The sequence below is a fragment of the Akebia trifoliata genome, chromosome 4, assembly GCF_017979445.1.
Source record: "Akebia trifoliata isolate Shusen 1 chromosome 4, ASM1797944v1, whole genome shotgun sequence".
Lineage (NCBI taxonomy): Eukaryota > Viridiplantae > Streptophyta > Magnoliopsida > Ranunculales > Lardizabalaceae > Akebia > Akebia trifoliata.
Genome location: NC_141378.1, coordinates 15,034,150 through 15,048,383, shown reverse-complemented (window position 1 = coordinate 15,048,383; position 14,234 = coordinate 15,034,150). Strand labels below are relative to the sequence as shown.

Here is a 14,234-nt window from a genome sequence, read left to right as displayed (position 1 = left end):
GGCATAAATTTGCTATTTCCATGAATAAAAGAAATTGATGTTGTCAACAAAAAATGCTACTTAATAACACCCACTTACACTAAGACCTATAAATAAAGCCACAAAAATTACATATAATTAGTTTTTCGGAAGGAAAAAAATTGATCAAATTATTACTAGCTAATCATAAATAAATAAATAAAATTAAAAAAATTAATCAGGAGAAATTAATAAATTTGAACTTTTGTGCATTGGCTCACCATTCACCTGATTTACAGCCGGACTAGCCTTACTGATTAGTAAGATTTCAACACTACAGTTTTCAAGATTTCATTGAAAAATTCAAACTCAAAAAAAAAAAAAAAGAAGTTGAATTTGATCGAAAGGTGTAGAAAATGGACAACTAAAGAACTCTTGAATTTGTGATTTTTTTTTCCGAATTTTATCCTTTACAACCTTGTGAAATCAAATCATACTTTCACATGCCAAAATGTGATGGGTCAAGAAATTTTGCCTTGCTAAGGTAAAAGGGAAGCATTTTTCTTCACCCAATATCTATAGGAGAAATATGAACGATTACATTTAGATTTTGTATTTAAAGTTACAGTGAATTTGTGTCCGTAAGGACATGTCAATTTCAAAGTAAATTGAGTTGGGACAAATGGATAGCACAATTTGTATACGGAACTGGTATGAGGTGTTTGGTTACAGGAGAACTGATGTCCTCGTCAAAGATTATGTATAACAGCATAATCAAGAAAAAATATTTTGATTTTATGCATGTAACAACATAATCAAGATCTTGACCGTGTAAACATAAAATCTAACTATCAATCAGATTTTATGAGCATCTTTTAGCACGTATCACACTTACATCTTAAAATGGAATCGATCAACAAACAAAGAGAAGAAATAGAACCGTAATAAAGGTACTCATTATATACGCGACTGATGTGCTAAAGGCACAAAATCATAGATCTTTTTCTACAAGACACACAAGAAAAAAAAATCTACAGTTCTATGCCATTGCCATGTCATTTGCCTACAGACCGAATATGTGTCAACACGTCCATTTATCATTAATCGAAGAACTATCATGTTCAACCAAAGATTGATATCGAGAAAAAATACATATAATTAGGAAGGTAAAAAATCACAACCACGACAAATCCAACATGATCAAGGGCTTCATAAAATATTAGAAATAAAGCCTGATTGGGTCTAAGATATATATTATAGGCAGCAAAGTGATGCATAATCTCTTGAAAAATAGAAGGAAGGAATAAGATTTATTTGACCAGCCAAGATGGTGAAAACGAAACTATACATAGTTTGCAAATAAGATAGGGAGGAAATTCTTTCTCATTAACCATGAATGATTTGCCTAACCATCATGAGCTTAATTAGACGCCGCCGACAAGCAAGTTTAAGGCCAACAACCACAAAAATCTTTGATCAGACGTGCATATAAATCACAAATCATATATGCTTTGTCATATAGAATCGGACAAAATTGACTTCCTTGGACACATCGTTCAACACTGTTAAAAAATTTGTGGTTCGCAACATGAGACGTGACATTTTATATATTTATTTTATACCCTTATGTTTTCATCAATATTTGTGACACCTCCTTGAATACACCACATGTAATCCAAAGATGAGGGTTCCATCAAAATTTTAAAGCAGGCTGCTCTTTTCAAAAAAATTTCACCAAGGAAGTCAGTTCATCATTTTCTTGACATATTTAATGTGTTGAGAGGACATTCATATTTAGGATTATGTTAATGTGTGCCCTAGGGGCACATGTTAAGATGCATTAAATATGCGTTGGAAATAAGAATTTGAGAGTATCAGTAGTAGGAAAAAAAATTGAGGATACTTAAAAAAAAAAACCCCGAACTTAGTATACGTAAAAAAAAAAAAATCATAAAATCAACGAATCTATCTAGCCTTACTAAGTTAGTAAGGATTTCATCTTACTATGGGTCCTTGGATTGAACTTGTGGCATCCGAAAACATGATTAGATACTTCAGGGTTCTAAAAGACAAAATCAAAATTCTATAAATCTCAACAATAACAACAACAACAAAATTATTTTCACTGTTGAAATTTTAATTTTAAATTTGGGGGTCAAGTGAAAATTCGGTAGCCGTCAACTTTCAAAACATTGAATCAAGCTTAAAGGATTTTTTTTTATAATTTAATTTCTTTTATATTTTTATCTGACATTTCCATGAAATCTAGAGGGCTGTGGTATTGAATTGCTAATTTGGTAATCCATTTGAGTGACACGGCTTTGGTAATCCATTTTAAGATTATGTCTTTCTCAAAATTTTGTTGATGAGTTAGGAGTTAGAATTGTGTCTGATTCTTATAATGTAGGAACGACATCTAATTGACATGTTTTGGTAGGAGTTTAAGGCACATTGCTCTTAACCAAGCCATTTTTTGAATCGTGATTGGTGTCATTAGGTTAGGTGTCTATATGGCACATTTTTGTTGGAATTAGGACACATTTGTGTTAGAAGGGATCTGTAGCACCCTGCAACATAGATCTAGCAATTGAAAGGATGCCATATTAGCCATACACTTAGATCCCACACTTAAAATAGTGGGTGTTCAGTAGCCGTTCATTTTCAAAGATATGGATCTAGAGGAAAAAAATTGTTTTTTTTTTTTTTTTTTGAAATCAGATCTAAATCATGATCACAAGAAATTGAGATGTTAATTTTTTTTTTCTAAAATAGCGCTCTCTCTTATCCATTGGATTTGTGTTACAAGAATCATGTGCTCCAAAGGATCCGCTTCCACTATGTGAAAAAGGCCCATATTTGACGGTCTTAGCCCGTCAAATTTTTCAAAATTTGACGGACCATTCCATCAAATATGCCCGTCAAATATTCTCTTGTAGAATTTTTTTTTTGACGGCCCTGGACTATCAAATTATTGAAGAATGGGCTTAAAAAAATATATATAAAAAAATCCATAGAGTATGACCATCGAATTTGGAGGTTTAACAAACAATAGAACGTTCCTCTAATTCACCAATCACAATGAACGAAATAATATAAAATAAAATAAAATAAAAAAATAAAAAACAAAAGAAAAATCATAGAACAAGAATATGATGGACATCCATATCGACCATAAAAATCAAAAGTAAAATAAAAATAAAAAATTGTGTAGGCCCATAATTATTCAGGAAATAAACTAACACATTAACAAAAATTACAGGATTTGAATCTCTATTTTGTTAGTTAAAACCATGAATTAAATTGATGAGTTTACAATTACAAGATCACAATATAAGTGATCCAACTAGAATACAAAATTGAAGCTCACTTTCGTCGGCCGCATTAGATAACGTCATAGGCTTTGGGCAAGATTACCCATCCTCTCCTTCATGGCCTGAGAAAATCCGATACCAAAACTTTTGATTCAATAAGAGGCATAGAATCTATCTTCTTTAAAAGATGGAAAGATCCTTAGCTGTACACTCTTCTGATGGGCTTCCATATATGCCTCTGTAACCAAGAGTGAGAGTTTCTACATGAACAACAAAGGATTTCAGTAAAATTAAAAATCAAAATTAGGTTGTCTAGGAAATGAAGTTCAATAGTTACACGTAAAACATGATTATACATATGCCATCCATGTGCAAATTTTTGAGAAAAATAACTAAATCCTACAGTATAACTAAATTTCTATACTTCATTTCCATGTATCATTCGTGAACAAGACAAAAAACTGTGATTGAAAGCAATGATTTGAATTGGTTTGGAAGTGTTTTAACTTGTTCGATACATGAAGAGGTCTCAGTGAGTACTAAGAAGATCCGAAAACTCAGGTTTTTAAATCATGCCAACTAAATCATTGAACTTATCATAATACACATGGATGTACAAATAACAAAAATATGGAAGATTACCTGTAATCATTTGCCAAGCTTTTCCTTATCAATAGAATCGAAGATACAAAATACATTCCAATTATTTCAGACAGAAAAAGTACAACATTGGTAGAGGACCCACTCCCAACCCTGCAAACTGCATACAAGCATATCAATAAAAAAAAAGAACTGCATATAAACAATAATTGTGAGGTAAAACATAAAACAATCAAATTCACGGAAACAAACTCTTTTAAAATTCCTACCAAGTAACATTTCAAAAATAATTTTTGCCCCGTGATTCTTCTTTCTAATATTTCAAATAGGATGAATAAGCCTTCTTTAAAAAACAGAGTAAAATGGGGTATTGTATCTTAAGAAAACTCTTCTAATTCACAGAAATAAATAAAATCAATGAAGCAACAGAAAAACCAAGTCTACCTTCATTAGATTTGTTAAGAAGCCCCGGAAAAAGATCACGACTAACATCCCAATGAATAACAGAGAGATATACTGCAACAACAAGAAAAAATATAAGTGAAAAAGAAAAAAAGATACTTGATAATCAAAAAAACACACCTCCTTGAAAACAACACTTGTGCAGGCTAACACAAGTATCATCTTTCTCCATTCCAAAGTTCTACACAAATGAGAGTCTAAGCTGAGCCAGCTAAAACAGATCTTATGTCAATAGATCATAAATTCCAGAGTAACCAGGTGGAACACTACCAAGCCATGCTAAAGAATTGGATTTCATTCTAGTTTACCATTGAACTACAAAATATAAATTTTTGAAACCAATTAGTATTAACTACAGAATTTATTAAGATCAATACCTCATAGCTTTCATCACATTCAATAACAGCATATCTTTGAGCAAGAGCACTAATATCATTCCTCATGTTGTCTGCACCATGTGTTGCATCATTCATCTCCTCTTTCAGTTGTTCAATTTGTTTGTTGTAGTCCTCCAGCGCTAAGCAAATTGCCTCCTAAAAGAGCATTGAAGAAATTCAACATTTAAATTAATATATATATATATATATATATATATATATTGAAAGATAAATAATATTGAGAGTTGGACCCCTAGCAAATGAAAAAGGGATTCAAGTGGCACTGACTAAAGTTACTCAAGCATTATGACTATCACCTGGAGGGCAAGAGCAACAGCCTCTTCAAGCATGGACATCATGCTGTATATGTGGACACAAGCACGCATCCGCTTTTCCTTGAGGCAAAGGCGCAATGCATACTAGGGATCATAAAAGAACTCTGGACCATTTGCTTGCCCTTTGACAAACTTGCATTGTAGGAAACACAGGAGTGCACTATCATCCTCCTGATTGTAACCTCACAAGATAAATTAACATGAGAAACCTTATAAGCATTACAAGTTTATCGGTGATAAAGAGATGCACATAGATAGACAGATCCTACATTCTGAAGTTGCAGCACAAAACAGCTGTGTTAAAGGCTAACAAGGTCATCCATTCACTATCACCCCTAGTCACATTCTACGTCCAGATTGTCTGCTGGCCCTAAAGATTTGATTTGTGAATCCAAGACATCATTAGTGGTTAGGGCATAGGTGATGTCAGTAAAGCAACAATGCATTACTCTCAAATAAACTGATTTAAGTTTTCTAGTTTTTAGCATGTATTTTATGTTTCATTTTCATTGACATGACCTACATTTTAAGTGTATATTTTTTTCCACTCTCGGGTGTGTCATACCCCATTTAAGCCCTGTGACCCTCTTATATTCATAGTTTTCCCCCTCTCCAATAGATCGGTCTTTTGGAGTAGTTGGTTGCTTAACAAGGTATGAGAGCTCTAGGCTCATATAGCTCACTGATTCAATTTTTTTCACCCTTATGGTTGAGGGGGAGTTTTGAGTGTATATCTAGTCAAGAAGTTTCCATTTCGTTGTATTTTTGCCATTCTATCCTTCTGTTGTGTATCCAAACTCACAACCTCATTAAGTTCTTTAACACATAAAAGGAGCCTTTTTTTCCCCTTCCGTTGACAGTAAGCTACAATTGGACTCAAAATCACATTACCTTGTACCACAGTCCAAATCAAGAAGTCAACCCATTCGTGTAGCAGAGATGAGGATGTTGAGATGGATGAGAGGAAAAACTATGAAAGATCAAATCAGAAACGAACACATTAGGGAAAATGTAGTAGTTCCAAAATGCGATAAGCAAAGAAAAAGTCAGCTGAGATCAAATCAGAAACTATTCAAGTGGTCCAATTTTTTGCAGTGAGTCGTTCTATATTTGGTTTAGTAGATGAAATCCGAGTACGGTTAGAGAGATGCATCAACACATACAATACTAGAAGGGGGTACCACTTGGAAAAGGTGGGACTAAATTAAAACTTTCCAGATTTCAACTCATGTGAACAAGGATTTACCCAAGAGAGGATGCATGATAGTTATCTTGGCTTGGACATAAGTTATTCTAAACAGTTAGGGGCACGTCTAAAAGAACTTACATAGAAACCATGAATGTTTTGAGCTCTAGAAAGGTAGGTAAACTTGACTACGCCGGGTCAGCCTTTTGAAAAATCATGGATGCAGTAGCGAGTGCTACTGTGGTCTCTGCCGCTACATCAGAGCCCGGATTCCCCGACGAAACAGAGTAGACAGAGCGAACAGTGTCCATGTCCTCGGGACGCTCCCAGCACTTATGATAGGCATTTGGATCACCCACACTGACATAAAGCTTGCCTGGGGTAGCAGTGGCACACTTGAGAAGGTAGTCTGTGGCCCATATGCCCTCCATATTCAAGTGTGCCCCATGACAACATTATAGTGGAATACTCATTTCAAGGCGTACCTTCTATGGGTTATGTAACTTTTTCATAATGGTCTCTCTTTTTTATGTCTATGAATTCTCTCTTGGTATTACTGCATCTAATGCAATGTTTACCTATAGGAACTAGGGGGGAGCAACTGCAAATATTATTTCTGACCTCCTACCCTTTGAAGCTTATAGGTAGAATTACAATGAAAATCCCATGGTTAGCTTGAGAATTATGGTTTGTCTTTTAAGTATGCAACACACTACTCATTGATTACATGAATTCTCAAAGACATAATAGAGGTAATTGCAATTGCCAAGCAATCATCTGCACCACTAACATCTTTTGTTACTCTTTTGATCCATTAGCGAATTTGCTTCACCGTTCATAAATTCATTACCTAAACTATGGGTATATCTGACAGCAACGTTACTCTGCCACTTATTAGTACTTGTACAATTTTGGCCACTCAGAGTCATGTAAGATGAAATGGGATACTACACCTAAGGAAGGTAGTCATATATACCCATAGTTGAGCAAAGTAAGGAAGGTAGTCATATAATATTACTCTACCAGGAGTGGGAGTAGGCAATTAGTAAAAAAAAAAACAATTATGTGAATCTAATTAGAAATACCTTTATTCTATTCACAGGAGATGAAGCTTTAATACCATTTGATTCGCTGCCAGAAGAACTACCACAGTCTGAAGCAGCAGTCTAAAATTAAAAACCAGCAACACAACAATACGAAGTCGAAACAATTGAAATAAAATAGTTGGCAAGCAACAAAACCCTATGCATTTCTTCAAAGAGCCCATCATACACCAGAAATGAAACAACACTATCTTTCTGTTTTTCATTTTCTTGTTTGGGTTGTTTTGAGCTTTGGTAAACGGAAATGTTACCTTATTACTATGTTTTTAAGTTTTCGATAGTTTATTTACTTTATGCCGTTTGCACTCTTAAGTATTTTATTTTTTGTTGCTCTATACAAATGTTAGAATGGTAAAAAGGAACCATGGCTAGAGTGGAAGGAAAGGGAAAGGGAAATGGAATAAGTGACAGTGGCTGGCCTACAATGGTATGTACATGGTCATAGTCTCAAAGTCGGAGTACGGGTTTAAAACGGCAAGGAAAAACTTCAGGAAAAATGAAGAAAACGAAAAAAAAAAGACATAAAAGATAAAAAATTATGAAAAAGGTATATATCTAATTATACATAAGACATTTATTTTAACTTATTCTATGTTTTCATTATAACATCTTCTCAAACATAATTATAAATGTTATGATGCCCAAAAAAGTTTACTCATCAACAAATCTATTGTTCAAAATAAGGCACTATTGAAAAAATGAAAAATCATAACATCAAGATATTAGCATCAAATCCCATATTTCTACATTTATGAATCACCAAATTATGTTATGTCTCAAATCGCACATCAAAGAAAAAAGTGTTTATTTGTTATTTTATTTTTTAAGAAAAACACAACTTTTTAAAAAAGTCTGTTTTTTTATCGATTTAATCGTCTAAGATACAAGTCCTGTTTTAAACGCCTTTTTTTCAACAACAACAAAAAAACATCGTTTTTTGTTACTATGGGTACGTATACGCTTAATATCGATTTTTTTCCTTTAATAATTATGTGTAGCCTTCAAATTCGTTATTTACTCGTAATAATTAGTGTGCTCACCTTCAATTTCTTTATTGTGTTCTCTTCTGTATCTAGGATATCTCAATGTGCTTCGTAGTTTAACAAATATTTTGTTGTGTTTTAAAATAATATCTAGGATACGCACACGATGATAAATTTGTCAAAAATTCAATCACTCTCTCTCACACATGAACCCATTTGTCACTCCTGCTTGATAACTTTCCACCGTGTAAGGAACACATACACGTGCAGAAGAACCATCAATCCTATCTACACACCAATCGTGGAGTCTATCGATTCTAGTTCCGAATGGCTCAAATACTAAACTACCTAAAACAGGTATCTATATATGTAGACAGTTCCGAATGGCCCAAAACCTTCGCAAGTATTTTCAATGAATGATCTTTTTCAAGTCTTTCCATCTACTTTGCCTCTAGTAAAGTTAAAACCAAAAGGAGATAAAGTCCACATCCGAACTGCTTGGGGACAACCATTGGACTAGTTACCAACATTTTAAACCAATTAAATAAACATAAACCCGCTACAACGACAATCAATGGTAACATGGCTAGATATACACATATATAAAAAGCCAAAAGCAGTAACAAAGATGCTCAAAATACCAACCAGAGTCATCAAAAAATATTAGACTTCTAATTTAAATAAAATAAGTAAACTTGAAGAAGATCATGACTATATAAATAGAGGAATTGTTTGTGTAAGTTGGGAACCATTTAACAGCTACATACAAAACCAGATCAGAATAGATAATGCCTCCAATTCACTTCAACAGAATACTAGCACACAAACAACAAACAAAAAACATATAATAAAAATCTAAAATACGTAAAACATCATATAAATGATCTATTTTATCTAAAATATTAGTTAGAGAAATGCAATTAATTTCTAAAAAGTAAACAAATCTGAGAGTAATGTTAAAACAATGAATCTCATGATCATCAACGAAAAAAATATATGAAAATTAAATAAGGAATCGAACAAACCTACAACATCCAATCCAGAATTATCGACAGATCACCAAAATATTTAGATCAAGTATCGAAACAAAATCTCAAATTCTAAATATTTTTTGCAACAACTTACCTGATCTCCAAAGCTTATAAAATTTAATAAAATCCTAAAACATGATAACGAAGCAATTGAATCGAACTCTTTTAGAGATTAAGAACACCAACATACAATCAAAAAATCTTGCAGATTTCAAAAAACTCTGAAACAGATCGACAGGAGAAGAAATAGTGATGATGTTCATGTATCTCACTTTTGTAAATCAAATTAAAATGATATGAAATCCTAATCGGTGGAAAAAAAAGAAACCGAATAACAAAATTACCTTTCAACTTGAAGAATCTGAGAACAACTCTTCGGTAAATACATCAAATTTTGTTTTGTTCTTAGGTTTTGTTTCGTGAAAAATTAACACATTTGGGAAATAGAAAACCAAAATTTATATGTTTTGTGGAATCAAAAATCTTAGATCTAATCTTCAACAACCTGAACAGAGTTATGGATCTACCAATCTAAGAGAAAGGAGAAAGAGAGACTCACCTTCAAAAATAATAGAGAACTTCTTCTTCACTCCATCGTTTCCAATCTTGAAAGACCGAGAGATCACTACGAGAGTTCAGAGATTGAGCGATTAGATAAAGAAAGATCGATAGATCAAATAGAGGGAGAGACGAGATCGATCAAGAGACGAGATCGAGGGAGACGGAGGGATAGGGATACAGAGAGAGGGAGAGAGAGAGAGACATTCGAGAGAGACACACATAGAGTGATTGAGTGAGTGAGTGAGAGAGACTAAGTGGCAATCGCAGATGTGGTCTGGGGATATGAAATTTGTCATCCACGGGCCGCGGAATTTGGGTATTAAAATTCGACGGGCCCGGCCCAACAATTTTTTTCATTAAAACTTCGGATTTTCACGTAGTGTTCCATTTATATTGTCATGTTCCTATAATAAAGCGAAGTTGTCTACATGGCACGTTTTTGTTAGAGTTTGAAACACCTAGGGTTCTTAAGTTTTAAACAAGCCGTGCATGCAACCTGATGTGTTTATTTCAGTAAAATTGTGCCACATAGACATCTAACATTATTATAGGAATGGGATATTGAGATCGTGACTCTTTTTTCTATATGACATGCATCCCAATGTATTTATTTTGAGTCTTGATAATATAACTTGTTAGGTAGCATACTCAATCAACTCCGTGACGTGATAAGTTTGGGAGTCGTAGATTTGTACATATCGGGATACACGATTGTACTTTCTCATAAAAAGTATATCCTAAGATATATAGATCTATGATTCCCGAATTTGTCCACATCAAGGAATTGATAGAGTATTCCACTTGACGAGTCATATTATCACGACTCATTTATTTTCAAAAAAAATAAATTCAGGAGTTGTGATGAATGCATGCAATTGGTACCCAACTGACGTGGCAAGGGTAGATAATCTTTTTCTTCCAGATACATGAAAAAAAGATTTGCGGTTCTATACCTTTACCATGTTTTTTTTTATAACCGAGGGAGTATCCCATCAACACTCTCAAGTAAACGTGACAGACTAATCTCCCTTGGGGGCCCCGCATGACCAACCCCATACGAGTTTTAAGGGGACGAACCCAAACCCATTAAGTGCCACACATGGTGGTGGGAAGGGGACGAACCCAAACCCAACTAAGTGCATTCATCATTATTCATTTTTTAATATACACTTGCCATGTAGACACTGTATTACATTGTTTTAGAAACGGGATACCGTATTGGATCGTGACTCTTCGAATAACTTTTCTTCTAGAGTGCTGATTTTTGGACTCAACTTGACCGGGGGACTCAAAACTAACCAACGTGGCATGGGCAAAGAATCATAGATTTTGATCTGTTGTGTATCCCGAGCAAAAAAATCTACCATTCTTTATGCATGATACGTCAGTGAGTTTTTGAGTCCCGGCTGTCCGGCTGAGTTCAAAAATCATTAGTCTTTATTCTAGGCATTTCGAGTACCTGACAAAAGTTTCTCTAGAAGAGTCGAAAGACAAACTTCCAGAAACTCCATTTCGAGAAGTTATAACGTCCGCATAATATCATTATCTGCAGTTCACACTACCCTCGTTTTACAATCCAGTATGTAACGTACGTGGCACATTATAGACTTAGAAGCTTTCTGAACCAACCAACACGTGTCAAACCTTTAACCACGTGGTGTCTACTATTCATTGTTGCTCGACATGTAGACGTTCAAACATGGCTGCCTCGTTAAACGTGTAAAGAGATGCTGTTGCTTTTATAAAATGACGAAGAAGAAGAGCTTAAGAGATGACCATCACGGCCCAAACTGTGGAGCCCAGCCCTTTGCAGTGGACGATGATGGCTTCCTCCTTGGCATCATGGTTTGGTGTATCGTATAGTCGCGAAGTGTGGGAGCCCATGGAGTTTGTGGGTACTGGAGTTTGGATTACTCTAGAAGCCGGCACGTGCAAGCTCTTGATGATGTCACCAACTATGTCATCGCTGTGTTGATGTTCCTGGTTAGTTTTTTTTACATTAATGGACTAAAGTAGACACAGTGCGTATGTGCTAAATGTGCACACTCATCACCAGTTTTGTTTTATTTAGGAAAAAATTATAGTGCACGCCGAGGTTGGACACTTGACAAACGGCTGAGATGAGATGGAAAGACATTTCCTAGGGTTCTCAACCGAAACAGATCACTAGGAAAGCTGTGTTTTCCTTTCCACATCAGATCTTCTTTGGACGTCGTTAGACCCTAGGAAAAAGTGTTGATCTCGGTGTGACTCTTGAAAACCAGGAGCACTATAAGCTCCAATAGTCCTTATGTACCGACGCAAGTTAGCACGAGACTACACTCTATGCATCTGGTGCACCTTAGAAATTGCTGTTTTGTTTCTATATCATTATTCCAGATCCTATATTCAGGGAATACTGGAAGTTATTCTACTACTGGTGCCCTTCACCTGCCACGTGGAGAATTCATAAACTAAAGATTGCCGAACTTTTCCGACGAATGGAGTGATTTTTTACTCACAAAATTTCTCGTGATAGTGCTCAAAGACTCTCTAACATGTGATCGTGGTAATTTTGTAAATTGGGGATGCATTCAATGCAGGGGCTCATGTGATAGGGGATCTCGGTTTGAGTAATGCTGGGCTGACACAGCCTGGACACAGTGATTCTCTCAGTTCTGACGTGGATCCTAAACCATGTCACCCACCTAATAAGTCAACTGTCATGTCATTAAGTGAAATCTAAAAATAAAATAAAAAATCAGCGTCTTCTCCTCTTCCTCCCTGTAAAGTCTTCTCATTTTCCTCTTTGTTTCTTGCAACGGCTCTCTCAACTATGCATGGTCAGTTGACTCTCTGTCTCTCTCTCTCTCTAAGTTAGATAAGTCTAGTTCAACAAGATCCTTCCATGTGCAAAGCCGTGATGGAAATCGGGTTGCAAATTTGACAGATACTATCCAAAGAGACTTGAGTTGAAAAGGAGGAAGCTAGTTGGAGATCACATTTAAAATTAATGAAGTTGAATCCATGTCTAGTACTTGGAAATCAATCTAGTTAGATTGTTGACTCATAGTATCAAGATTGCTTCTAACTGTTTTTACAAATACAGCTGAAACACCTATCTAAGAATTGATCTTTTACAAAAGATCTCTATGTGTGGTTCAGAACCCACCCTACTTGTGTATCCTAGATTAAAGTTTCCTTCAACAACATCTTACAAATTGGACTAGAGAATAAAGTAGTTTTGATTCTACCTCCCAATCATAAATTTATTAAAATTTGATTCCAATTTACTTTTGGAGCATCCTCAAATTGAAAATATATTGAAATATTTCTACAAATAAGAAAATAACACTACTTTATTAGAAATGATGAAAATATTGTGGAAATTTATTTTGACTATATTCAAACAGGGAAAGAAGAGGAGAAGCCATAACAAGAAGAGAAGAGGAGAAGACATGATAGGGAGAGAAGAGGAGAACCGGAGAAGACGCTTTTTTTTTTTTTTTTTTCATTTAATGCGTGGCAGCTGACTCATTAAATGGGTGACGTGGCTTAATATCCACGTCAGATCTGTGAGAATCACAGTATCTAGGTTGTGTCAACCCAACATTACTCTTTTTTTTACGTACTCTAATTTCAACCGCTTTTTTCTATGACTGACACGTGCGTGAAAAGATAGCTGAAGTTGGTTAGCTATCGAACTCCTTATGTACATGATCTTACATGAGAGAATCAATCTTAGCGAAGTCCAAAATCCAGATACGTACGTGCATATGAGAAAGTGAAACGGAAGAAATGAAAGTGGAAGTTATTGGGTGCACGATAGTCTTGTGTGCCATAGTGTCCCCCGGGTGCATGTTAGTAAGATCAGTTCTGACCAAAATAAGCGGCTTTTGGAACTCACGTTCATTGGTTTGCAGGGGTGAGGAAAGAAGAGGTGCAGGTGGACTTGGATGTGGGCATGACACTTCAGATAAGGTGGGAACACATGCAACAAAAGGAGGATCGAATGACAAGTGGCACAATGCCGAGATGACACGTGGCAGCTTGATGAAGAGCATAAAGATCCCCGAAAATTCTAAATTGCATGAGATGAAGTGGACGATGGAGAATGGGGTGTTAACTGTAACCGTGCCTAAAAAAGAAACCATGGAATCAAAACGGCTAGAAATTTTAGAATGTTTGTAAATATGGCGTAGTAAGGAAATCCATGTCACGTGTGAACGGTGAGCTTCACAATGATACTTATTACTTATATGTGCGCTCCGTGTCTAGTCAGTGTTGTAAATGTGTGTAAAAGAATGCAGTTTCTCTCTTTTACTATTTTAGCTTTCGAACCTCGTTA

At 35.1% G+C, this 14,234-nt stretch overlaps 1 protein-coding gene and 1 long non-coding RNA gene across 11 annotated transcripts; one reads left to right on the top strand and one right to left on the bottom strand.

The window, feature by feature from the left end:
• Nucleotides 1–3,148: 3,148 nt before the first annotated feature.
• Nucleotides 3,149–10,279, bottom strand: LOC147404061 (vacuolar sorting protein 18-like). Of its 10 annotated transcripts, XM_086439902.1 has the most exons (8): nucleotides 9,906–10,279; nucleotides 7,315–7,382; nucleotides 5,026–5,214; nucleotides 4,709–4,864; nucleotides 4,452–4,542; nucleotides 4,314–4,385; nucleotides 3,912–4,029; nucleotides 3,149–3,529 (listed from the first exon to the last, which is right to left on the bottom strand). In XM_086439902.1, the coding sequence occupies exons 5-8, from the start codon at nucleotides 4,501–4,503 to the stop codon at nucleotides 3,469–3,471; spliced, it is 303 nt and encodes a 100-aa protein (XP_086296028.1). In that variant the 5' UTR covers nucleotides 4,504–4,542; nucleotides 4,709–4,864; nucleotides 5,026–5,214; nucleotides 7,315–7,382; nucleotides 9,906–10,279; the 3' UTR covers nucleotides 3,149–3,468. The 10 variants fall into 10 exon arrangements, 9 of the variants coding, with proteins under 9 accessions (XP_086296028.1, XP_086296027.1, XP_086296026.1 ...); XM_086439901.1 differs by having other exon boundaries at nucleotides 4,452–4,864; nucleotides 9,906–10,278; XM_086439900.1 differs by lacking the exon at nucleotides 4,452–4,542 and having other exon boundaries at nucleotides 3,912–4,022; nucleotides 9,906–10,274.
• Nucleotides 10,280–11,667: 1,388 nt separating this feature from the next.
• On the top strand, nucleotides 11,668–14,234 carry LOC147404060 (uncharacterized). Its single transcript, XR_015177690.1, has 2 exons — nucleotides 11,668–11,890; nucleotides 13,810–14,234. It is a non-coding gene; the product is annotated as an uncharacterized LOC147404060 (long non-coding RNA).